Source organism: Phyllostomus discolor, chromosome 8, assembly GCF_004126475.2.
Source record: "Phyllostomus discolor isolate MPI-MPIP mPhyDis1 chromosome 8, mPhyDis1.pri.v3, whole genome shotgun sequence".
Lineage (NCBI taxonomy): Eukaryota > Metazoa > Chordata > Mammalia > Chiroptera > Phyllostomidae > Phyllostomus > Phyllostomus discolor.
In genome coordinates this window covers 96,121,715-96,147,311 of record NC_040910.2, presented here as the reverse complement: position 1 = coordinate 96,147,311, position 25,597 = coordinate 96,121,715, and the positions used below count along the sequence as shown (strand labels likewise).

General features: G+C 56.0%; 1 protein-coding gene across 1 annotated transcript in view; it reads right to left on the bottom strand.

The window, feature by feature from the left end:
- Positions 1–7,115: 7,115 nt before the first annotated feature.
- Positions 7,116–25,597, bottom strand: part of CUEDC1 (CUE domain containing 1) — a 76,749-nt gene continuing 58,267 nt past the window's right edge. The window contains exons 3-11 of the mRNA XM_028520972.2: positions 22,622–22,749; positions 17,190–17,316; positions 16,294–16,486; positions 15,331–15,414; positions 13,496–13,567; positions 12,595–12,688; positions 11,820–11,878; positions 10,959–11,029; positions 7,116–8,571 (exon numbers count right to left, since the gene is read on the bottom strand). Coding sequence (XP_028376773.1) covers positions 10,962–11,029; positions 11,820–11,878; positions 12,595–12,688; positions 13,496–13,567; positions 15,331–15,414; positions 16,294–16,486; positions 17,190–17,316; positions 22,622–22,749 — 825 coding nt within the window. The 3' untranslated portion in view covers positions 7,116–8,571; positions 10,959–10,961. The remainder of the gene's footprint in view (positions 8,572–10,958; positions 11,030–11,819; positions 11,879–12,594; positions 12,689–13,495; positions 13,568–15,330; positions 15,415–16,293; positions 16,487–17,189; positions 17,317–22,621; positions 22,750–25,597) is intronic.

Sequence of the window (25,597 nt, the reverse complement as noted above, 5' to 3'; positions counted from 1 at the left end):
AAGAAAACACATTACAGTATGTGTGTGTGAGGATAGAAACTTGTGGAAAGACACACAGGCTGTGAACATTAGCTCTCTCCAGTAAAATTGCTGAAGGGTGAGGGGGAATTTTTTCTTTATTTATCCCTCAGAGTTTGAGCTGTAAAGAGTTTGTATGTATATTTGAACTTTTTAATCCAGTGGAACCTTTTGAATCATGTACACACACAATGTCTCCCGGGAGCCCATTATCTTTGTCAGCAAGAAAGAGCATCTGGTTATCCCAGAGCCCTCTTGCTCCGGGGGAGGCTGGAGAGGAGGAGGAGGAAAGGAATGTGTGATGAGCAGTTACTGCTTGTTTGTGTTATCTCACTATCCACACACCTACCCACAGGTGGCTATTATTATCTTCTTATAGATTAGAAAGTGAGGCCTCAGGGCGTTAAGTAACTTGTCTGATAGGTAACTGACACAGCCAGGCTTCCTGCCCAGCCTGGGCCCTTTCCAGTTCTCGGTAGTGACTCCTTAGCTATGCTTCAAGCTGGAGACTGGAGAATGGAGGAGGTCAGACAACACTCACCCCAGGAGCAGAGGACAGGGTGATTTGAGGCCAGGGCTAAACTGAGAGGTGGGTGTCACTGCTGCCGCAGAGCCCTTTGGAGCAGAAAAGAGAGCAGAGCTCTGGCTGCTGGGCTAACCTAAGTGTGGAGGCTCTCCCAGCCCTAGGAAGGTCAAGAAGACTTTGCTGGAGGGAGAACAAACACACTCCCAGCTAAATATAGTCTCCGCAGGCCTCATAACAAGTTTCTAATTCTGTCCAAGTCAGAGCTAGTTGTCAGCCCAGACCACAAACACACTTCCTTTCTCCCACTCAGGCCTGCCCCCATAGGCCACTGCAGTTACCGCTGCTAAGGACGTAGAAGGGTTTATTCCAAGTTCAGGGAGAGAACACAAACATTCAACCCCTCAATAGGGCAGGAATGGCAAGACAAGAATTTTCTCTCTAGATCTTCATGGAGAAGTCCCTTCCTCTTCTGAACCTTTCAACTTTCCCTTCCAGCATCTTATCTAATCTTTCAGTGACCAATGAGCAGAATGCTGGCAGGTAGAATAAGGGGACCATGGAGATAAGGTGGCAGGCTGGACTGGGAACCCTCTGAACCTGCAACAGGAAGTGTGCACCCCAGGGCGTGTTCATTCATAATATAGGAGGAAGCTGTCGGGCTTGCTTTCTTCTCCCCACAGCCTGTCAAGGCTTCAAGGGACTGACGCACGCCTGCCATGCACCGCACCAGGAACCCGGAGTATTGCATTCCATCGTTCAACCACCAGATGCCGTAGGTAATCTTCTGGCAATCTTACAGATGAGGAAAGAGAGGTGATAAACTCTCCAAAAGGCATGTTCCTTTCCCCATCCGCTCAGCCCCAATTTAGTCCCACCGCATCACACTGTGGATGTGCTCACCAATGGGGTCACCGTGGGTAATTTCCATAACTTTTCAAGCCTGTTTCCCCATGTGTTAAAATGTGGATGGCAGCGTCAACTATCTTGTCTGCGTGGCTTGAGCAAGAGTAGAAGCGGTCATTCTCACAAAACGCTCATCGCAGCGTGCATAGCGAGTCCTCATGATTAACAAACCCGATTGCTGTCAGCGTCACCACGGCTGTGGTGTCCCGTGAACCACAGATTTCCGCCTGGGACTGCATCATTTCGATGATATGTTGTAGGTTGCCTTATTGTTTTATTTTCTTGTTAAGTGTTCCACTCACCCCACAAACATTTAAGCATCTCCCTGACCCCAGGCTGAGTCCTAGAGAAGCTGGCTCTCCAGTGGGTGAGACAGAGGGGCAAATTCATAACCGATAACTTACATACCACAGAGCTTGTTGGTTGTCAAGTTCGCTGAGGCTGCCAAAACAAAACATTACCAGCCGGGTGGGTGGCTTAAACGATAGAAGTTTATTTCCTCACAATGCTGGAGGCTGGAAGCCCAGACCAAGGCTTGGGCAGGTCAGTTTTTTTCTGCTGCCTGTCTCTAAAGACTCTGTCTCCAAATACATTCACATCCTGAGGTACTGGGGGCTGGGACTTCAACATACAAATCCTGGAGGGACACCATTCAGCCCATAACATTGAGAAGTATTTGTGCTGAATAGTGTTTATTGGCCCATCTAGATACGCATGTACTCTGTGCCCCAGGAGGCTGACTTGTACAGACTACACTGCCTGCCCCCCACCCAGTCGGTACTCTGATGCGAGGCATTGGCAGGGCACTGGAAAGGAGGAGAGTGAAGCAAGTCTCCGTTCCCCTGGCTGCCTCCCTGCACAGCCCAGGAGCGTAAAGTCCCAGCTCCCACCACGAGGCCTCTTCCCACAACTTTCACCAGGTTCCAGTCACTGTTCTTCCTTCATCCCGTCAGACTTAGACACAGCAAACTGTACCCCTCCGGTACTAGCTGTGGGGGGTAGGCCATCCCTTGTGGCTTCCCTCCCCTCTGCCCACATCTTTGTAAATAGCGCCCGGGAGTTGATCAGACGAAAAGTGGAAGGGCATCCCCAACAGCACAACAGCTTTGGTAAGTGGAAATCCCAGTATATTGATGAAGTCATTAATATTGCTACTCACCTTTGGCAGGAAGCCAGGAGCAGGGGAAATCAGCAGTTGCTTTAAAAGGAGAAAAGCAATAGTACAAGGAGCAGGAGGACGGAGAGCAAGGAGAGAGGGGTTCAGGGAGGAGGCACGGTACCTCACCTCCAGGCTGTTTCTGTGCGCACACTCCGACAGGGTGAACGTGTCCCCAAGGGACCTGCTCCCCCCTCCCTCAGCTTATTGCTCTCACAATTTGGTGTTGTAACTCTGTTTACTTGTCTGAGTCTGTCTCACTGGGCCTTTCTGAGGGCAGGAACCAGGGCTCTTATCTCTGCCCGTCACACCCATCCTGGTGCATGGCCCAGAGCTGGCTGTTAAAAAGAGTTTTCTAGTGAACAGCACGGATGAATAAAGCAAAGCTAGGACAAATGAGGGTACAGCCATCTCAGCTCCCCCTTGCTGCCTGCTTTCCCCAGATACATTCACAGGGAGGAAGCTGTGGCTGAATGGCAATAACCCTCCACCCCACCATGTACCTGATTATTTCCAGTTCCAGCTGTCCTCTGTGCCCCACTGACACATAGGTCCCTTTACAAATCGCTAGGCCTCAGTTTTGTCATCTGTAAGATGGGCATAACCATAGCACCCACCACATGGCCTTGTTGTGAGGCCTCAGTGGGTGGATAACCTGCCGAGTGTTTAGAATAGTGCCTGCTGGGTAGTAACTGCTCAATTAATAGGAGTGGTAATAACATTTCTGAACATTCTATGCTTAAGAGCAATAAAGCACACTTTTTAAAATTATACCTACAATTAAATGACACCTAGCAATTCGCAAGGCGTTTTCACACAGCTGCCCGTTCATTTCTTCAGCAAACAGCAACTCTGCCCCCGAGGAAAATGAGAGTTCAGGCAGAGGAGAGAGAAGCACTGGATGCTTACACCCGCCCTGGGAGGTCTGAATTGTTGTGGCTCCTTTTGTAGCCAAGGAAACAGGAGCCAGCTGGGCCTGGAGCAACACTCTGGCCTGTTATTACTGGAATCAATCTATTGAAGTTTTCCCAGCAGGGATGAGACCCTTGAAGGCAGACATTTCTGGGCTGGTATGGGCCCTTCTTTTCTTGTGGAAGGCACAGCAACTCAGTCTTTAATGTGCACCTGAACCTCCTGGGATTCTTGGGAAATGCAGATTCTGACCCAGGAGCGCTGGAGTAAGGCCTGAAACTCTGCCTTTCTGACCAGCTTCCCGGTTGGTGTCAATGGCGACCACATCCACAGACCACACTATAAACAGCAAGGTCACAGCGAGGCAGGCCTGTGCTGAGCTTGTACTGGGCTCCACAGCTCCTTACATCAGAGTCCCTGGAATAATCCTTTTGACCTGATGAGAAAGGATGACCTTTTATTTTCTAAAATGACAAGGAGGGGAAATGCCGGTTGAGTGGGGCCTGACGCTTGTATAATTGTAGTGGCTCTTTTAAGAAAAAAATTACAAAAATGTCTTTGTTTTGAAAATTTCACAAACTGCGAGACATGTGACCAGAGTAAAGTCCCTTTGTTTGGCCTTAGGCCAAACAGGTAGTCAGCTCTTCCTTCTGGGAAAATGGTGTTTGACTGCCACTCCTGAGATAACCTGAGATAACCACCAGGTGGCAGTAGATTTGCACAGTACCCGCCAACCCCCCCTCTCCTGCCCCATTCATCAGAAATTTCCAAATCTTCGTCAAGCTGGCCAACAAACTAACCTATGCTGTGATATGGGCAAAAGGATTTTATGTGCTTCTCTCTCAGAAGCATATTTGCCATTTAATGGAAATATTAACATTGTTTTTTAAACCAGATATAGAGTGCTAATAGACGAGTTCCAGGCATACTGTTGGATCGTGGACCACTATGGAGATCTCTTTAAGCAGGTGGACCTTTCTATGCTCCACAAATTACATCTATGCAGGAGTTCTAGGTCTTACCACCTGTTCCTCCCAATATAGTTTAGTGTTCAAGCACCAGTTCTAGAGTTCAGCTGCCCAGGGTTCAAACCCAGGTACCACCACTTACTAAGGGTGATGTTCAGTAAGGGCCTTAACATCTCTCTGGCTCAGTTTTCTGATCTGTCAAGTGGGAGTAACAATACTGATTTGATGTCATCATTGTGGGGATTCGGTAAAATAAGATGTAAAGCACCTCTGAAAAGTGACCAGCATTCAGTCAGCACTCTTAACCATCTAGAATCCTCACTATCCCCACGCCTTGCCTGCCTTCTGCAAGCCAAGTTCTTCTCCTGTCCTTCCTCCAACCTCACGCCCCTATCAGGTGCCTCAAAGAACAGAGGGAGGTTTGAGACCCCAGCCTGGTGACAAGCAGACCAGTTCTTCTGGGCACAGTGTTCTCCTGACTCCATGACTTCCTCTCAGGTTGGGGTTGAGCCCTGGGGACAGCAAAGCATCCAAGTGGAGAGGGAAACTCGGCCTTTTTGCAGGAGATAGATCCATATCGCCTTGTGCGTACCAAGAGCCCGGGATTTGCAGATGAGCATGGTGTGTGAGGGCAGATGGCTGGGGTGGTCGTCCAGCCTGGCCTGACTCCTCCCTGGGATCTACAGACACTGCCCATTTGCACTCTTCTGCACTCCTGTTGGACGCAGTAAGCTTCCTTTGCCTTCTCTCCCCATGCTTCCTCTCTGGTTCCAATCCCCGTCCATCCCATCTACACTAATAGGCAAAATGGTGCATGGTTCTCAAACTTTGTTGTGTATTCAAATCACGTGAGGTACTTTTACCATCTGGTCCCCAGGCTAACTCCCAAACCAACTGAACTAGAACCTCTGGGGGTGGGATCCAAGCATCAGAGAACCAGTGTTGTAGAATAGAGTTTCTCAAGTTTTAACATCCATATGAGTCACCTGATGATTTTTTTGTGAAAACGCATTTTGGTTCAGTAGGGCTCAGGTAGAGTCCGAGCCCCGGATGATGCTGATACCGCTGGTCTGAAGACCAAACCTGGAGCAGCAAGGTTGTAGAACTATGGTCTTCAGGCGGGAGCTTGTATTCAGACCCCTCTGGAGGGCCTGTGAAAACACAGCCCCCGTTCAGGGCCAGGAGATCTGGAGGGGGGCCCGAGCACATGCATTCTAACAGGCTCTCAGGCCACGTCGGGGCTGCCGGCCCGCAGAGCACCCTCAGAGCGGCAGCAGTGCCGAGGAAGGAACACAGGTTTAGGACTCAGGGCGCCCTGGCCCTGTTTCCTGGCTTTGCAACTCGCTAGCCCTGTGATGTTGGGTAAGTTATTTAATCTTGCTGAACTATCATGACCTTGCCTGTAAAGTGTCCATTTATTGGGCAAGATTAATTGGGCTAGCATGAAACACCTAACTGACTGCTTAGTGCACGGGTTCTCAAATTTCACTGCAAACTTGAATTACCAGAAGAGTTTTAAAAGAAAACAAGCCATGGATGTTAATTTAATTGGTCTGGGGTACTGAGCATCAGGAGTTTTTTTTTAAAGCTACTCAGGTAACCCTACTGTGTAGCCAGAACTAGGCAGTGGCCTGACAGCATGGCCCCCAAATGTGAGTGAATATCGGAATCACAGGTTGCTGGGCTGCACTCCCGGAGTTGCTGATTCAGTAGGGCCTGGGTGGGGCTGAGAAGTGTCATTTCCAACAAGGCTCCAGGTTCCTGGGATGACACTGGTCCACAGCCTCCAGTAGAGAATGTGCAGAGCTGGGGTTAGAGGATACCTTGGCTGTCCCAGGTCCGAACAGCAAGTCTGGAGCATCGCCAGCTGTCCCGGTTTTGCCCATGGACACGCCTGCCTCCATCTAACAGGGGTGGGAAGAGAACCTCTTTGTAGGGAGGGCAGGAGCCTGCACAGTTTGTCCTCAAGGAGAGGGTAGGACCACTGAGCTCAAACATGGCACTGGGGGAAGAGTGGTGGCTTTGGCCTGAGGGACCTGGGACCCAGAAAGGACATGTGTGGGTGGAAGTCACAAGGAGGCCTTTGGGCTCAACAGAGGAAGAATTTTTTAACTTTGCGAACTGCCCCGTCTGGAAAGGGCACCTGCGTCCTTTTGGCAGTGAGTGGAAGGTAGCCCAGCTGAGCTGGAAAGCTGGAAGGCTGTAGGGGAAAGCTAGAGATGTCTGCAGGCCCTTTGAAGTCTGAGATCGAACATCCTTCCAGCCTCCAGTCTGCCTTTTCTCCAGAGCTTTCTGTTTATTTAGGAAGGTGACAAGCTGGAGCTTTTGCCAGAAGCTGGTTTTCCTATCAGTAAGCGATTTGCTTTCCCAGGGTAAACAGGAAGGCGACCTCAGAGAGCAAAGCCAGCAGGTCCGCAAAGCGGCAGCAGGTGTCACCTCATAAGTGCATTGCACAGAAGTCTGAGCCCTCTGGGCCTGACAGACGCTACAGCTTAGTGGGGGGCGGGGGTGGGAAGCGAGGCAGGTGGCCCACGCGGCGGTGATGCGGGGCTCCCGGGGTCAAACGGTGCTGGGGCAAGGCGGGAGAGAGAGGAGAGGGTTCAGCCCACGCTGCTGGCCACATCAGAGCACCAAGAGAACACCAAGTCTTTATTACAGGAATTCCTGTGAAACAGCCCCAAGAGAAAACCCACACATAGAAGGGGGGAAAAAGGGAAGAAAAAAAAACACTTACAGCAATACACACACTTGGGGCTGGGGCTTCCCCGCGGTGCGCCGGGCTCTAGAGCAGAGAGGAGCCGGGCCACAGCCCGAGGCACCCCTCAGCCCCTCGGGGTCAGGCCCGGCTGTAGCTCGGGCCGAGGGCTATATCCCGGCCCAGACGCAGTAGAGGGCAGGCGGCCCCTCCTAGGCAGGGCCAGCCCGCGCGCTTCCAAACTTGGTCAAGCGGCGCGGGAGGAATGAGGTGCGCTGGCGGTGTCGCCTCCGCCTGCGGTCCTGAGCGCCCGCCATGCCCTCATTTTCTCAGGGTGACCTGAGGCCACCTGGGGCCCCGCAAAGGCTTGGTTCTCACTGCCAGCCCTGCGGGGGTTGGGCTGCTTCCACACTCGGTGGGTGGGGTGGCTGAAACCTCGGGCGGCCCAGGATTCCCGGGTCTCCCAAGAGGTCAGCGCCTTCCCATCCTGATGGTGGCGCCAGGGAGATCGGGCAATCTCCCTCCCGTTGGCAGTGGTTGATGCCAGGTAAGGTTGGTAGAACCAGAGTTTTCATCCTCAGATCATTCACCTTCTCGCTCTTGGCAAGGGGCACCCAGCAAACCCTTTTGCCCCAGGTGCTCCCACCCAGACTGGCAACCCCTTTCCCTTGCTGCAGACTACTGCCTAGCCAGAGTCCTCCAGCTCCGGGGTGGCCACCCTCCCCATCCCTGCTGGGGGCCATGCCAGCTCCTAAAAGAGGCGCCAGCGGGGCCCAGGCAGGGCAGTCAGCAGATAACCCTCTTCCGTGGCCCATCACTCCTCCAGGGGCCGAGTGGCTGCCCGGGGCTCTCCCACCTGGAGCTCTGCACAGGGGCTGTGCCCAGTGTGAGCAGCCCCTGGAAAAGGCTGAGATGCAGAAGACAGTGGGAATAAAGGGCTCAAAGTGCCCAGGAGGGAGCAGGGGATGGGACAGGGGGTCAGGCATTGTCCGTGGTCCAGAAGGTTGGGAAGCGTGAGAGGTAGGGGCTCCACCTTCAGGCCAAAGAGCCTCCAACCTTTGCCTGTTTCTGGATATTTTTTTTTTAAAGAAGGGGTTTGGATCCTGCATTTCCATCATTGCCCATAGAACAGCCAGGCTACAAAGGAGCCCTGGTTGGCCTGCGCACCCCCCTCCCCCAGATCCTTTCTCCAATCACAGCATGCAACTCCAAAGTTCCAAGTCCCACAGAAAGTGGCAGTGTCTGGGCTGGACGGCGGCCAGAGAATCGCTGGGCCTCGGCAGTCAGCACCATCTGTCCAGCCGCAGCTAGGCTCTTCGACGGGGGGCCGGTGCCGCTCTCTGGCCGCCTCCACTGGGTCAGATCATCTCCAGCGAGGAGGAACTGCTGTCATCTAGTAAGGGAAAGGGAGGTGAGAGTGCTTTTCAATGAAGCCCAGTCTTTTTCAATGAAGCATCACTGGTTCTTGGAGAGATGATTTTGGGCAGAAGCTACCAAGGACAAGAACCCTCTCCTTCCTCCAGGGACTCTATGTCAGCCTTGGAACTCTTCCTCGCATCACACACACACACACACACACACACACTCCAAGCTCCTAGAAACGGTCCAACTTGCAGAACACCAGGGCCTCTGGCAACTGGAGATGGAGCAGGGGACTGGAATTCTGGTCGAAGGCACTGCATGGGGGACGTGACATGCCCAGCCCATTCTGTCATGCAGCAGCAGCTCCGATGAGCCAGAATAAGGGCACCTGTGGCAGCAGCAAAGTAAACTGGGGTCAGAATTTGCTGGGCCCCACGCCCCAGCTGGAGGAGTTCATAAGCCTTTAGTGCTGAGGACCCACTGAGGAACTAAGAAGCCTTCAGTTCCCTGAGTGGGAGCACCCACTCAGGGAACGAGGATGAATGGAACTGGAGCATTCCGGCGATGCGGTGAACAGAGTCGGGGCAGTGAAGAGACCAGTGGCTGCTAACTGGGTGATGAGAAGGAAAAAAGGAAGGAAGAGAAATGAAATGGGGAAGTCAGGGGGAGAGCGTGGCCTTCAGGGAGTTCTCTAGAGCTAGAAAGACAATTGTGGGCACAGCTGGGGTTACGAAGCAGATGGGGCAGACAGACAGAGCCAGTACTGCTGACACTGTAAAAGAGGGCGGTGACCGGGCCACGCTGCGGGAGCCAGGTTTCAAGGGCAGAGCTAGCAGGAGACCTGGGGCTGAGGAAGTAGGAGGAGAGATAGGAGACCAAAAAGGACCCTGAGAATAGAGTTGAGAGAAAGAAGGCCCAGGATTCTGGGACCACAGGGGCCAAGGGAGAGCAGTTTCAAGAAAGACGACGGGCACAGCGTGCCTGAGAGAGCACCAGAGGACGCGGCACAGGACAAGGCGCTGAAACTGGCAGGTGTCCATCTGGGGGTGGTGGGAGGGGCTGCCGGGCTGCAATGAGTAGAGGACGATGCCACTTGTTTTGCAAGCTGGGTGATTTTTTTTTATTTTCAAACGGAGGGAAAGGGAGAAAGAGAGGGAGAGAAATATCAGTGTGTGGTTGCCCCTCGCCCACCCCAGGCAAGTGCCCTGGTGGGAAATTGAACCTGCAACCTTTCCGTTTGCAGCCCAGCACTCAGTCCACTCAGCCACACCAGTCGGGGCGCAAGTTGGGTGATTTTTATGATGGGGAAGAAGAGGATGTAGACTTGAGGAAGGAGCTGGAAAGGGAAAAGCTGGAAGAGTCAGGAGAGAAAGAAATGATGGGCAAGGTCCTGATGCGGGAGTGGCTTTGAACTAGACACATTTTTCCTGGGGACCCATGGGAAGGAGACAGCAACAATGCCAAGTGGTTGGCCTTTCCTGTGGCCTTACGTGTACCTTCTGGGGAAGTGAGAAGTATGGGTGCGGCTCCGTGAGTGAGAAAAGCCTGAGAGAACAAGCAGGTCTGAAAGTGCGCGGCGGAGGACTGGGTGGGGGGTGAACGGGAGGTGACGTGAAGGCTGCCCAGGCTGCAGGGAGAGGGCCCCCCGGTCAGTGTTCCTGGCTGTGTCCTCTGCACGCTGACAATCTCACCTCCACGACAACCATCCCGAGGGGGCAATACTTCTGCACAGTCTGAAACGGGGACATAACTGCCACACCTTCAGCTTGAGAAAAGTCTTGTAGCTGCTGGCCCCTGGGACCAAGACAGCAGCGGGGGGGAGGGCAGGCAGGCAGCTTCCTGGTGGGGGAAGGGGCTGGAAGAGTGACAGATGCTACTGAGTCCTGGAGGAGGTGTTGACATTGGGTTTTCTCCCCGAGGGGTGCACAGGGAGAGAGGGGTAAGCGGCCTGGGGGCCAGGGTTCCAGCCAGAAACAGGGCTGCCCTAAGAGGGGTTGTCTCCTCACCTGGCTGTGTCAGATGCCAGGCACCCACCCCAAGCAGCCAGTGGGCAAGTTCTGTGTGAGGCCACCCCTGGGTTTCTTACACTGTCCTCTTGGTGTGCTGTGTGTCGGGGGACCGCTCTCTCAACTAGGCTGTAAACTAGTTGAGACCAACTAGTGTCGAAATCAAAGCTATTTTTTCCTGTTCCCAGCATCTGTCACCGGAGTAGAAGAAATAGTAGAAGAAATGCGAAAGTCTAGCTTTTGGGCAGAAGCCCACGTCCCCCGCCACGATGACGAGCGAAGAAGTGTAGATCCCCCACTATCTGCTTTCCTGAGTCTGAGGCCTCTGGACTCCTGGGAGGACACTTAAGATGTGGGCTGCGGCGGCCCTGGCCTCGGGCAGTCCCTGGGCAGCGGTGGCTCCAGGCCTTACCTCTTACTGTCCTTCCCTTAGGGCTTCCTCCACCTTGGGCACCTCCTGTCGCCTTCCCCGGAAGTCTTCATCTGAAAGGCAGAGGGAAGCTGCCTTATCCTCCACCCGGCAGGTGCCTGCTCAGGCTTGTCCCCAGGCTGAGCAAGAGCGCTCCGCCTGCATTCTGGGGCACATGCTGAGTCCTGGGGGAAGTGTGTGGGCCTGGTGAGAAGGCGGCAGGGCGCGAAGCGGATTTGGATGCCTGTCTGCTCACCTGGCTCCCCCACTGAGCTCCAGGGCCTTGGACAAGATCGTCCCTCAGTTTCCTCACCTATAAAGTGGGACAGGGAAGTTGGACTATCCAGATGGCCTCTGAGGCGCTTCACACCCTTGTTTCTGGATGTCTCCTGACCACCGACAGCCCCTCTCTCTGAGGCACAGAGATCGGCGCTTGGCTGTGGGCCTGGTAGGGTCTGAGGCAGCGTCTGCTGTCCATGCGGCCTTTGGGTAGGGCAGTTCGAAGGCTGAAAGACCTCAGGGCCCGGAGGCTGGGCCTGCGCAGAGCTCGGTTCTCAAGTCTGAGCCTGTCTGTCCCTCACACCCCAGAGAATATTCCCTAGCAACAGCACCTGGCGCTTTGTGCTCCAGGCAGAGGTCTGAGTGGAGGTGTGGCTGGGGCTCCCATTCAGGGGTGGGAGGAAGGAGGAGGAAATATAGTCCTAGTGGGAGAACCCATTTCTTTGGGGCACCTGCCCACCAGTCCTTGATATGTCACCCAGGTTGGGTCGTGGGCCACTAATCACAGGCAACTGAGAATTCAAGCTTCCCCCGACCCGCCTCCTGCCCCCCCATGCCCACCCCCACCCCGCCACCATGCCTTACCATAGGTGTGGCCCTCCACGTCATCCAGGAGATTGGCTGTTGACGCAGCAGCCCCCAGCCTGCCCGGCCATTCAGGAAAACGGTCCCAGGGATGGGCGGGCACTGCCACGGTACTCCAGCTCTCTGTTTTGAGTCCCCCCCACCCACTCTCAGCTCAGGAGGCCTCCACCACACCAGCCTTATCCCCCAAACCTCCTCAGTGTCTCCCCAACGCTCCTTGGAGTCAGTTGAGCAGCCAACCCTGAGTCACCCGGCTCCCATCCCGGGAATGGAGAAGCGGCTTTCTCCCTGTTCCCTTTTGGCTGTTCGGCTTCTCACATCCTGGGCCTTGTTTGACAAGCATGGATAGGAGCCTGGGTGGAAACGTGGAAAATCTCATCTTTACTTGAGGAATTGAAAGTGAGAGGGCAGGGCCGCCATGCTTGCAATGAGGCGGAGAGATCTGAGGATCAGGCAACTAGAGAAATCAGGAAAGGGCTGTGATCTCAGGGGAAGAACCCAGTTCTCTCCCAAGATGGGGTTTGCTCCAGACAAAAGGTAAAAAAGCTGCAGGACAACTTCCGATCCTCCAGAAGGAAGGTGGGGGATGGGAGGGGCTGGCCCTCTCCCCAAGCCTGGTCGCGGTAGCTGAGGTTGGCACAGAGGGACGGGGCAGCAGGCTGGCAGCGGGGCTTACAGAGAGGGTGGGGCCTCGCACAGCCTCAGGAGCCCAGCCCAGGGTCCCGGTGCCCTCAGCACCCACCCGCCCCACCCAGTGCCAGGCCCAAAAGGATACGACTGATGCTTCAACAAGTGTTTCCTCTTTGACTTCCTCATCTTGGTCTTCTCCGAGAAGGCCCTAGCCAGTTCAAACAGCTTCCTCTGAGTGGCTGGGGGCAGAGAGACCTGTGAGCCAGCGGCCAGATTACCCAGTAACTGCCCTCCAGGGCCGGGGGCAGATGGGCGGGGCGGCCCAGGAGCCCAGGGAGCTGGGGAAGCGATGCCCCCGGGGCATGCAGCTGCCATCCTGGGATTCCTGGGATGGCCTGCAGGGGCAGCAGAGGCTACCAGGAGCTGGCCCAGGGAGAGCCGGCGGCCCGAGATCTGGTATTCCTCCTCAGCTTGACAAACAGCGATGCATCTTGGCTTTCTCTCCCGCCGCCAACCCCCGCCCCTCGCCACCTCCAGAGTTGGTCTGGGATTTCCGTAACTAATCCCAGATTTTCCCTGAAATGGAGCCTGAAAGGATGGCAGCCTCATTCACACATGGTTGTGTGTCTGTGGGGCGGGGAGGGGAGTACTGGCTGGCAGGGCTTTGTGGGAAGAGGTCACGGGTCCCAAAGGCCTCCCACCTGTAGAAAGTGGGTTTAGTGAGGACCTCTCCCCACTCGGGCCCAGCAAAGCCCCCTCAAGCCACAGGGAATGTGAATACTAAAACTTTCTGGGGGAGGGGGGGATGCAGCACATTATTTTTCTGCAGACAGCTGGCTCAAGAGGATTTAAAACTTAATTTGTATCCAGACTCAGCAGCAAAGGGAAATGAGGCAAGAAGGCTGAGGGAGCCAGCCTGCGATTAAAATGTCACTTCGGTTCACTAAGAGTCAGCTGCATTAAAAATTCCGGGTGGCTCCCTCCCTCCCATGAGGCCACAGGGCCTGTCTGAGAAGATCTGGGAGGGGGGCATGGGCCGGACTCACATTTGCCCATGTGTTTCAACTTGTCCCTGAATAAGGCATCTTCAGACACAGCAGGGTTGGCGTCACTGGTTCCTGGAAGGGGGAGACACTTCTGAGGGCCAGGTGGAGAGGGACAGTGGCTGCCCAGGGCCCCGGGGACGTGGGTCAGGGCTTCCCCGAAGGACAGGGGCTCAGCCCAACTCTGCTATTTGAGGAAGGAAGCAAAGAGCAGGATGGGCGCTTGGGCTTTGAGGAGCACCTCTCTCCCCACCCGAGCGTTGCTCCCTCCTCTATAAGAAGAGGGACAGTGCCACGGTCCGCTGTGTGTGCAGAGAAACGGCTCCCTCGGACTCCCAAACACCTGCCTCTCTGACCAACCCCGTGTCCCTGAAGTCACGCTGGCAGCCTGAAATCAGCCACGGCAGGAGTTTTTTACACCGTGCGGGTCACCATACACTGCCCACTCGGCCTTCCCCTGCACCCTGATGGGTGATTACACACTCACCAGCACGTTGCTGGCCTGCCTGCACCCCACAGGGTGTAAGCGCTAATGAGGTAACGGAAGGAAGGTACCCCCGTGTTCACCCACAGGGGTTCTTGTCTCCTTCCCTCCAGGGTCAGCCCACACCATCACCCCTGCCCCCAGACATGGAGTCTCCGGCTGGGGAGACAATGATGCGTGGGAATGAGAATGGGGCCAGTCCCAATGTCAGAGCCCCTCCCTCCGCACCCAGTTGGGTCTCTTACTGCCCTTTTAAAGCCGCTGCTCTCTACCCTGCAACTCGGCTAATCCAAGTCACCTTGTTTGCTAAGTCCCCCGTGAGCCATTCTGATCCATCTCAGCAGCCCTGGTGTCTATGGTTAATTCAGGATCAGGGACAGAGGCGGCCGTTAAAACCCTCGGATGCACATCTGGTGGGGCCTGAGCTCCCAGCCTGTTGCTTATGAGTCGGTTCCACAGGATTTTCTCCTTGGAGCCAGGACCAGCTGAGCTCCCCGTCCCTCGGCTCCCTGCCCCCACCCCACTGCACCATGTAAGGTCTGCAGATTCTGTCTCTGAGGAAGGCAGCCTGTGTGTGAGCAGAGGGCTCTGGCTGACGAGGGTTCACCACGCACATATACAGGCAAAGTCCAGGTGCTGAGTGTGGAACAGGGTTCTCTGGGCCTCTTGGCCCCAGGTTCCCATCTTGACCTTCATCTGAGCATCCCAACAGGCTGCTGTCCACCCCTGGCCCTCCCTCCTCCAGCCGCTTAGGGCTCCTGGGGGGAGCTGGCCCTCTCGAGGCAATTCTTGCTTCTCGCCACCTTATGTCATACGTGAAACTCAAAATTCTCTCCTCCCAGTATGAGAGCAGGGCCTGACCCACAGCAGATTGTCCCCAACTACTGAATGAACGAATGAGTGACCCCTTCCCAAACTGATCCTACCTGTCGCCTCCCAATGCATTTGCTATAATCAGCAGCGTGTCCTCAGCTTTGCTGGTTTGCTCTACCCATTTCTCGGATGTATCTCCGTAAGCTCCCCTCCCCCAGGGCAAAGACCAAGGCTTGTGAGTCTCTGAGTCCTTCTTGCCCCTCCTCCCCACCCAGGACATTATGTGGTGTGGCATGTCCTGTTCTTGCCCATGTTCCAGACACCCCTTTGGGGTTCAGCCAGCCTGCTCACCAACCCCAGTGGTGGGCTCCAGCAGCCCCTGGACTGTGAGAACTCAGGCTGCTAAGTGGAGGGGACATCTCACTCCACAGTGAGTGCACAGAACCCTCTCCACCAGCCCACTTCCTCCCCACAACTCCAAATATGCAAAGTGCAGCTGGGGTGTGCCCTCCACACCTCTCTCCCGGGAAGGCGAGGTTACCTGGGGCAGGAGAGGGAAAGCCGAAGTCATTCCCCACAGCCACGCTGCTGGACTTGGATTTCTGGGACTCGTATTTCAGTCGATCTAGGAAAGGACCACATTCCAATAGGGAACTTAGCACCTGGATGGTTGGAGGCCAATCCCCCAGACTTACTCACAAGCACACACAAAATACAGGCACACACAACGTCTGCTGGTAGTCGAAGACCCGGCGGTATCCTAGAAACTGCTGCCCTGCTGCGAGCTGGGGCGGCAGAACCTCAGAATCAAGAGGACCCTCAGAGATCGTGCAGTCCAACCCCTTCAGTTAAAAGGAAATGCTCACAGACCCCCAGCTCTGTAGCAACAGAGCAACAGAGCCGGCCTTGGGCCTCTGTCTCAGCCTACCCTTCTCCCCGCACCCCTTGTTCCTCCCCTACGACGTGCTCAGTCACACACGCTCTGCCACTGCGACCCCCACAGGACAGACCTCTCACACCCCTCCCTCTGCACTCCCCCCCAAACACACTCTCACCCTGAAGGGGAAGGCAGCCAGGCTGGAGAGCATGGTCCCCGAGCCAAAGATAATGCAAATGCCCCCAAAACTTGAGAACCCCGCTCTAACATCCTCCCTCGAGGAGGCTCCCACTCTGGCACCCATGGACCGGCCTCCGTTCCCGGAGCTCCAGACACATCGTGCCAAGGCCAGTGCCTGGCACCATGCAGACGTGTGGGCGGGAGAAGAGGGCCTGAGAGGGCACGCCTCTCCTCTGCTGACTACGGAGGAGGGAGATGGGGTAGCTGGTGACAGCTCCTCATTTGGCAAGGATTCTGGGGCTCCCACAGGGGTCACGAGGTGGCGACCACGTCTCAACCTTTCAGAGGCCACCCCTGGCCTCCAGCTCCCTGCCTCTCCTGAACCTCAAGGCTGCCATCAACGTCAGCCACAGAGAAGCGCCGCAGTGGCCCCGCCCGGGGCACCACCTCTCTCCAGCGCCAGGAGGAAGTCCCTGTTGCGCTGCAGCTCCTTCATGAATTCCTCGTTCTGCAGGAAGAGCGCGATCCTCTCGTCCTCCAGGTACTGCTTCCAGAGGCTCTCCTGGTCGCGCGTCCCAGGCCCGGCCGTAGGGGGCAGGCCTCCCTCTCTGCTCATGGGCTTGGAGCCCCCGGGGTTGCCCTGAGGAGGGGAGAGAGCATGTTGAATGCCTATTCACAAGGGCGCGTGTTGCACAGACATCCGTGCACATCTGGGTGTACACACGTGTCCTTTCCCAGGATCTTCCAGCCGCAGCCTGGGGCCTGCACGTCCTTTCAGGGTCTAGTCACAGGCCCGACTCCACTGCACGGACCAGGGTCCCCTCTGCCAAGGAAGCAGCAAGGGCCGGAAAAGGACTTTGCCTCCCCCTTGGACCACCTCATCTCTATCTACAACCTGAACGGCCCAGAAAAGTGATCTGCAAACTGCTCAGTAGCCTACGTGTGATTCCCAGACTCTCCCCACATCAGCTGTGTCGAGGTGACACCCACTCTACCGGAGCCCCTTGGGACATGCCAACCTCTAGGGAGAGGCGGCCTCCGGCCCTTTCCCAAGAGAGGGAAGGCGGGTGCCCTGGGCCCTGCCATTGGCTGTCCCCATGCCCACCTCCCTCACGCCTGGAGTGGCGGCTGTAGCCAGAGTCTGCTCGGGGCTGTCACCTTCCCTGGGTGGAACAGGAAACCTCCAGACCCAGACAGGAAATGAGGCTTTCATTCTTTCCCTGTCAACCCGGGGCAACATAAATAGCTCAGCCGGGGCTCAGACATCAGAAAGTGAAACCGGCTGGCCTGACGGTGTGGGCGAGCAGAGATGCCGCGCAGGCCGGTGGGGGCTCCCCCTGTACCTGTACGCTGTCCAGCTGCTGGGGCAGGATGCGGAGAAAGTCATCCGGGAGGTTGCCCAGCAGTGGCGGGTTCCAGTTCCGATAGTGCCTCTGGCTGGAGAGGGGCGCGGGGCCCAGCACATCGATGCTGGAGGGCGAGGGGTGACAATGAGGAAAGGTCAGGCCCAGACACGGGTGTCCTGGCCCATCACACCAGGACCCTGTGCAAAATGGCACACCTGCTCCCCATGGCCTCTGCGGCTTCCTTCACAAAGGCCCAGCGCTCTAGCTCCTCTTCTCAACCAGGCCTTGGCTGACCCCTGACCTTGGCCCAGGCCTGGGTCCCTGCTGCTCCGAAGGTTCACTGCTCTCCAACCACAGTGCCTTCACGGTCTCAGCCTGTAGAGCTCTCTGTTCCCGGTGCTTGGGCTGGCCCTTGCGGGTTTAGACGGAGGTGTTTGTGAACATCCTCCAAAGACAGCAGGGATCCTGGCCTTTTATGCTTCTACCACTAGCGCCTGGCACAGTGCGAGCTGATGGCTGCTGAGCAACAGGTGTGCTCCAAATGAACAGACAGATAAAGCCACCAGGAGCCCAGCCACCTGAATGTTGGTATGCAGGGCTTGGGGGACATGAAGACCCCAGGGTCGCTAGGGAGTAGAGCACACCCCGGCCAGTCCTGGCACTGCCACAAGTCAGCAGTGTGGTGGAGGGCAAGACCTGCTCCCCTCTGGGACTCACTTTCCTCTTCTAAAAACAGCTGCCTCCCTGCCAGAGCAGGCAGGAGCCCCTCACCAGACTGTCTGGAACAACGTTCTGAAAAGGCACATTGAGACACTGGAGCAGAAGGGTTCTTGTTCCGGGGACCGCTCGGGGGCGCTCTTCATGAGCAAGGGCCTGGCAGAGGCCAGCTGCCAGGTGGGAAGGAGAGGAAGAAAGGCAGCAGCCTGTGCCCTCCTGGAGCCCCAGGCTCCCGCCCCGCCGCCCTGGGCCCTGAGGGCGGCCTGGGGCCCCGCCAGGCGCTCCCCACAGCTCCTCGGCGGCCAGCAGCGTGGCAACCGCAGGACACGTGTTCTGCTGGATCAGGGAAGTGACACACACAGAAGGCAGCTCGGGCTGGGGGCGGAGGGGGCCACTCTGGCTCTGGGGCCTGGCTTTGATTTGGTCTCCAGCTCCAGGAATCCCTCGGCCCCCTCCCTGGAGGGGAGCTTTTCCGGCTGGGCTGCCGCTGCCTGTGGAAATCACTTCCTTTCTTTTTCTATTTTGGGCGGGTGGCCGGGCGGGGGACTGAGGGAGGGGCGGGGGCGGCAGCAGACAGGATAACAAGCTGCTAAGTGCGGGGTGGGAGCAGCACAGGCAGACTGGAGCCAAGGGGGAACCCCAGCACGCCTCGTCCACCCCCTCGCTGCACAGATGCGGGGATGGTCTGCAGAAGAGTCTGCCTCACAACCCTGGACCGGTTCCTAGGCAGCTTCCTCTCTGCATCACTCTGCCGCCTTCTGTCACTGTTGGAAGCTTCAATTTTCCCCTGAGAGGCAGGGGAGAGGATGTCCCATCGCTCAGGGACTCGAAGACCACCTTTGATCATTCCCAGCACAGAGGTTCACCACCTTTCCTTGGGGGTCGCTGTCTTTAGCTGGGACACAGGTGCCCATCCCAACTCGGCCACACCTAGAGTCACCCAGGAAAGCTGCCGAGGGGGAGCTCTGGGGTCACATTTGGGCTCCTCTAGACATTTTACCGAGAAGCCAAGATCAGAGGGGGATGAGGAGCGGTAGCCCTGTCCTCAGCTAAGTTTCCTTGCTGCTGGGCCCGCGGGCCTGGAGGAAGGGCAGACCCAGCCCCCACCGGGCCCCTTGCCCTGGCACCGGCGGAGATGAGATCAGCCTTAGCTGTGAGAGACAGAGGGGCCCAGAGCCCAGACAGCCCAGGCAGCCCAGGCAACTCCATTGTGGTCAGAAAGGAATGTCAGAAATGAGCCCAGAGGCAAATAAAAAACTTCCAAGGCTGCCATTTCAAGGGGAAAACAGCAGGTGGCCTGTGCTGAGGGGTGCCTCTGGGTTTCAGAGCCCGGCTTTTATTCGCAAGATAGAGGAAAGGACAGGCTGGGGGAGGGGAAAGAGAGAGAAGGCTGGGGAGGCTCCCCTGGCCCTGAGCCTGCCCTTGGACCCCAAAATTAGAACGGCACTTGTACATAGTCAGACCTCTGGATTTCCCCAAAGAACAGCAGACCCCAGAAGGATTCAGAGTCAAACCTTCCGGGAGTGGTTTTTGATGAGGCCTCAACACTGAGGCTCAGATGGGTCAGCACTCCCTTACCCCCACCCCCGCTGCCCCAACCCCATGGCACCCACACCACTCAGGCAGAGTTGGGCCGGGTCCTGGTATTCTGGGCACACCCCTGGCCTCCCCTGGCCTCCCCCAGCCTCCCTACCCCAGCAGGACAAGCTCCCAAGCCCGGCCCCATGCACCGTCTCACAGTGACTCAGTGACTGTAGGTGACAGACACGTGCGGGGCCATTCCTCCCCCAACCTCCTACTCAAGTCTGACCTCCACCAGCAGCTAGAGGGAGAGTCTAACACACTCACTTGAGCATGGCAATCTCAGCTTCAACCCTCTGGCTACAGGACAAGGTACAGCTCCTCAAAGGACCTACTAGCACCCCAAGACCTGCTGCCTCTCAAGCCTCAACCAGCCATCCCATACTCCCTAGAGTTCCCCCAACAGTTCCCTCCTTCCTGCCTCCAGGCCTCTGCACGTGCTGTTTCCTTTGCCTGGAATGCCCTCCTCTCCTCTGCTTTGCCAGGTCACAGCTTGGACATCAGCTCCTCTAGGCAACCTTTGCTGCACCCCTGCCCCCAGGTCTATTCCTCTCCCTTACTCTGGTCTGCTTGTGGGGGCGGCGGGGGTGAGGGGGGGCAGAGCGGAGGGAGTTGAAACAGTGCTGTATTCTTTGCTGCATCACACACCTGGTTCAGCACCTACATTCTGCAGGTGATTCAATAAATGCTGGAAATGGCCCTGGCTGGTGTGGCTCAGTGGACTGAGCACCAGCCTGAGAACTAAAGGGTTGCCAGTTAGATTCCCAGTCAGGGCACATGCCTGGGTTGTGGGCCAGGTCCCCAGTAGGGAGCATAACCACGCACCGATGTTTCTCTCTTCCTCCCTCCCTTCCTCTCTCTCTAAAGAAAAATAAATAATCTTTTTTAATAATTAAATTTACTTGGTTTTTTAAAAGATTTTATTTATTTATTTTTAGAGAGGGAAGGGAGGGAGAAAGAGAGAGAGAGAAACATCAATGTGCAGTTGCTGGGGGCCATGGCCTACAACCCAGGATGTGCCCTGACTGGGAATCGAACCTGCAACACTTTGGTTTGCAGCCCGCGCTCAATCCACTGAGCTATGCCAGCCAGGGCTGATAAATAATCTTTAAAAACATAAAAATGAATGTCCTGCACAGAGACACTGGAAATGGCCTAGGCCTGGGTCTGGGCCCAGCAGGGCCATCCTGGCGCAAAGGGACACAGGCTCAGAGGCTGGCCCTGCCTTTTCTGAACACTGGCCTCTGAAGGAAGCCCCGCCACTGGTCTCGGTGTCCGTGCCGAGGCAGGATTACCATTCCCGTTTCACAGACGAGGCACACAGAGCTCTTACCCGTTAACTAGTGAGCCAAAGGCCACACAGCAAAGGCACCTGAAGCATCAGAAGCCAGGCAGCTGAAGGAAGCGAGCAGAGAGAGCACTCGGCTTCTGGCTGATGCCACAGCTCAGGTTCTCGTCCCTGCATCCACGCCCAGCCCAGTCAAGCCTCGATTTCTGGGTCAGAGACTTGTCCAAAGTCACAGGGTCAGAACGAGAACTCCTGAGTCTTGGTCTAGTGCTCAGGTCCACTTGCCCCCAACAGGGGCTCCCATCACTGGGCAGCCCTGCCCCTGCCCCCACCCCGCCCACTGTAGCTGAACACCCAGCCAGCGTAGGGGCGGGAGGACACAACCAGGATACCCACACCAGGTTTACAGTGGGACCCCGTCTCTCACGGCCTCAGTTTTCCCTTCTGAAAAATGGGCAGAACCACTCTGCCTGACAGAAGCTGAACCATTTGCAAAAATATGTTGGGATAAAAAATTTTTTTAAGTAAAAGAGAAACCATGTATCCCCATTTCAGGCTGAAAGTCATGCCAAGGTCTCACCCAGCCCCTCCTACATGCCCTGCCTCCCACCTCAGTGCAGCCTCCTCGGACCTCTGTGATGCAAAGAGCCCAGTTTGCTCCCCTCCATCTGTGCCTCAAAACACTGCTCCCCTGCCGACCCCACCCCCACCCCATCCTCTTCTAGGCCCCTGTCCGCTCCCTGAGCATCAACCACAGAGGTGGTCTTTCCTCATTTGGGAGGCGACAGGACACAGCAATAGAGAGCAGTGGTTTGGGAGTTAAAATGATCTGCGTTCAAATCCCAGCTCTGTATAGCCTTGGGGCAGTTATGAAACCTCTCCTAGGCTCAGTCCCCTCATCTGTAAAATAGGGGTGACAACAGTGCCTGCCTCAGAAGTTGCTAGAAAATTTGCCTGGTTTCCAGTGCTTCATAAATGGCAGCTGTTTGTCTATACCTGTATGGTGACAGAGCCTCCACTATCTCTGAGGCTCCCAAGATCCAGTAGAACGAGTCTCCTGCCCCATCCCTTCCCCCACCCCTCACCCCTCCAGGCCTGAGGCATCCTAAGGAACAGCAGCTTCAGGACAAAGAGACACCTGGACTCCAGCAAGCCTTCCCACAAGAGGCCCGAGGCCCGGGAAAACAAGCACTTCAGAGACCCAGGGGACCCAGCTGGCAACCCGTTTAGTGTTAAATCTCCAAATTACAGAGTCCCTGACCTGGGAGAAGTCTCCAAGGACCTAGCAGTCTATTCCCCTGCCTCCAGTTATTAAACAATCCCAGGAAAAGAGACTTACTTGATCCCATTACTTTACAAATTCCCTACACATTCTTAGACCGGGCAGGGCAAACACAAATCCGTCCCATCAATTCCTGATGACTGTCTGGGAGTGCTGTGCTCAGGAAGATCCTGAGGTTCTGTCCCCACAGAGCAGGACAGAGCACCGTGATCCATCAGTAACGTTTGCCATGGGCTCGGGAGAGGAGATGTCACTTCCCAGTCCACATGTTTGTCATTCCTGCTCTGCACCTCCCTTGACTGCTGGCTCCCAGAGAGCAGAGGCTGAGCTCGACTGGTGTCCCGTGTGGTGTTCAGCACAGACAGCGCCTGGCCTAGAGTAGGGGTTTAGTGAACGTTTGCTCTTGAATGTTCTCCTTGGTATCTGACTGAAATGTTCTCGCTACAGTAGAAGCCTGGTCTTCCTGAGGGGTCTAACCAAGATTCCCTCTGGGTTGGTGCTCAGCCCCAACCTCTGACCCCTTCCCCAGTGCCGGTGCTCTGGGGGGAGCTGGATTCTCACCGGGGAGGCGGAGTGGGGGGAGCCAGCGGGTAAGGCCTGTCGAACATGTGCATGTGGTAGGCTGGCGGGGAGTACACAGGCGGGGGCTCTTCATCGGAGCTATCGGGTTCCAAAGTCCTTTCCAAGATCTATAGCAGGGAGGACAAAGAAAGAAACATTAACAACCCTTCCTCTTCCTTGAATTTGAATAACATTTCTGCAAAATCCAGCGTGGGTGAAGATGTGTGCAGCCAGGAAACTCTGTTGCCGTTGCTGGTATAAATTGTTACAACCAGCACGTTGCAAAAACAGTCTGGCCTTATATACTGAAGCTAAACGCATGGCTACCCCTGACCCTACAACTCCAACACGCTCAACAGACAGGAAAGCGCGTGTCCCCGACACAAGGTTCAGAGCAGCATTATTCACCCCCGTAAGGTTCAGAAGCAAGCCAAACACATCACCGTGAGAGAAGTCAGAGCGGTGTGAATGCGTGAGGGTGGGGAGGCCAGGGAGGGGGACGAGGGGGCTTCCAGGTCCCATTTATGTTTCTTATCTGGGTGCTTGAGAACATCGCTGAGCTGCTGCTCACTTACGGTTCGTGGGCTCTTCCATACACGTGTTACTGTTGATAATTAATTTCAACATCATTCACAGCCTCTCTCCAAGTACTTCCACGTGGATTATCTCTCCTTAACCTCAAACAACTTAGCAAGGTCGGATATGGATTGCTACCCCATTTTACGGATGAGAAAACTGAGGCCCAGGCTAAGTGACATGTCAAAGGCCACACAGTGTTTTTAGAACTGAATCCCAATGGTCTTGGACATGGTCTCTATAGCAAGGGTCTCTCCTTCAGCCACGATGCCTGCATTTCTGGTGTGGGTTCTCAGGGTGGACGGGGCAAGGGGGTGCCTGGAGTCCCTCTCCCTCCCAGACTCCTTACGTCATCCAGGGGCCAGAAAGAGGGACAGGGCAAGGCCAAGGGCTGGACAAAGGCCGGGGTTCCTGCTACATGGCCTAACCTGGACCATTCCTGGAAGGTCTTCCCTGGAGTCTGAGGCAGAAGACAGCACAGCCAGGAGATCCCAGGTCACGCAACCCCAAATGGCCTGTACCTTAGCCTCCTGCTGCCCTCTCCTTTCCTCCCAGCTCTGTTCTCATCTCCTTGGAGACCGAAGAACATGGGAAGGGCTCCGAGGCCATCAGTCAGCCCCAGAGTCCCCAGGCTGCACATTTTAACCTCAGGTAAACTTGCAGAAGTCACTGCTAAACCGACTCTGCTCTGCCTCGGTAAGCCCGGGCTGGGCTGGGCTGCACCGGCCCATCCCTGCCCTGAGCCCAGCAGCACCCAGGCACTGGGAGTCTCACGGGGACACCAGGCAGGTAGATGGGCAGGTGGCGAGTGAGCACTGAGTGCACACACACACGCACAGCCAGCCTGACCCAAGGAGGCCCCCGCCCTGGAATGCACTGACGTTCTTTCCTCTGAGGCGGAAAGTATTTAAACAGATGCTTTTGCAGAAAAAGAAGAATGTTACCGCTTTGCAGGCCACTGCTCTGCCAGTCTCAAATTTCCACAAGAAGTAAAACAGAGAAAGAGAGAGACCACCGAGCTCCATTCCTGTCGCAGGCAAACGTCTGGCGCCTGGCACAGGACAGCAGCTCGGCAACGACCTGGCACGCCCAGAGCCCGTGCTGCTGCTGCCCCGGCCCACATTCCTCGTGCCCAGACCCCGCTGCTTGGAAGGACAGGGCACCCACCGGGCAGGGGCCTGGAGGCCAACTTGTAGAGGCTGAGCCTCTCCTCCCTCAGCCGCTGGCCTGGTCTGTCTCCACAGAGGCTGGTCTGCGTGAGATGGGTGAGGCAGGGAGAAATCAGTGGGGATTATTCCCGGAAAGAAGCTGCCTGGGGTTTCCCAAGGCTGGCCTGGCAGCCGGTCCCCCCCGAACTGAGGGAGATCAGGCCCCCACAACTGCACCAGGATGATCCCCTCGTTGCCTGGCTGCTCCTGCACCTCAGGGTGGCCTCCTGGGGCTGCGAGAACCACACGTTTGTCAGAGAAGCTCTTGGAGCAGAATGAGGGACCGCCAAAGGGGCAGGCACTGGGCCAGGCACACTCCAGAAAAGCGGACCCCAGTCTCCGGGGAGAGTCACCGCAGCCACGTTTTGAGCCTCCCCAGCCTCTCTCCCTGCAACCCCGCCAGCCACAATGAGGCTGTTCTTCTGGCTCTAAAAGGTGTTGAAGTTTTCAGCTCTACGGCCTCCTGGCTTAATTCAGTGTGGGTGATGGATGCCTGCCAGGTGCGCCGAGGGTCAGGGTCTGGCCATTTATCTGACAGAAGATGTTTCTCTGTGGCAAGGGTACCCCTCGGGCCAGCCCACCATCCATCACCCCCCAGAGAGGGGGCTTTTTCCAGTCAGCCGTTATTGTCATTCCAGCTGCTGCTCATAAATTTTCCGAAGCCCTTTCCGCTGGCTCAGGAACCGTCCGCCGATGGGCCTAGGCAGGGCTCCAAACGCGGGGGACTGGGGAAACAGCCCAGGAGGGGTGCTGAGAGGGGACTCAATCTGGAGAGCAAGATTCTTAGGAAAACAGAAGCACACACAGTGCAGGCCTGCCCAGGGGATGCCGACTCGCTGGGCCGCGGGTGCGGTAGACTCGGGAGGAAACAGCATCTTCCCTGCCAGACTGCCAGAACAAATGAAACCGCAGAAGGGTCAGAGTGTGCAGAGAACCTTCCTTCCAGCTCACACTTAAAGGGTGTATCTGCAGACACACGCTCCCACACGCATTCACCCCTCTTTTTCACAAAGAAAATCTTGGTTTTCCAACACTCCCTCCACTTGCTAACCCAGGCAGGTCAAAGGAATGGTCTCCAGGGGAAAGAGCCTAAAGAAAACTGTGCAAAGACAGTAGCAACATTTCTCCCTCTAACAATCCTCCCTGAGTGCCTGCTATGTGCCAGGACCGTCCCAGGTGCTGTGGGTGACAC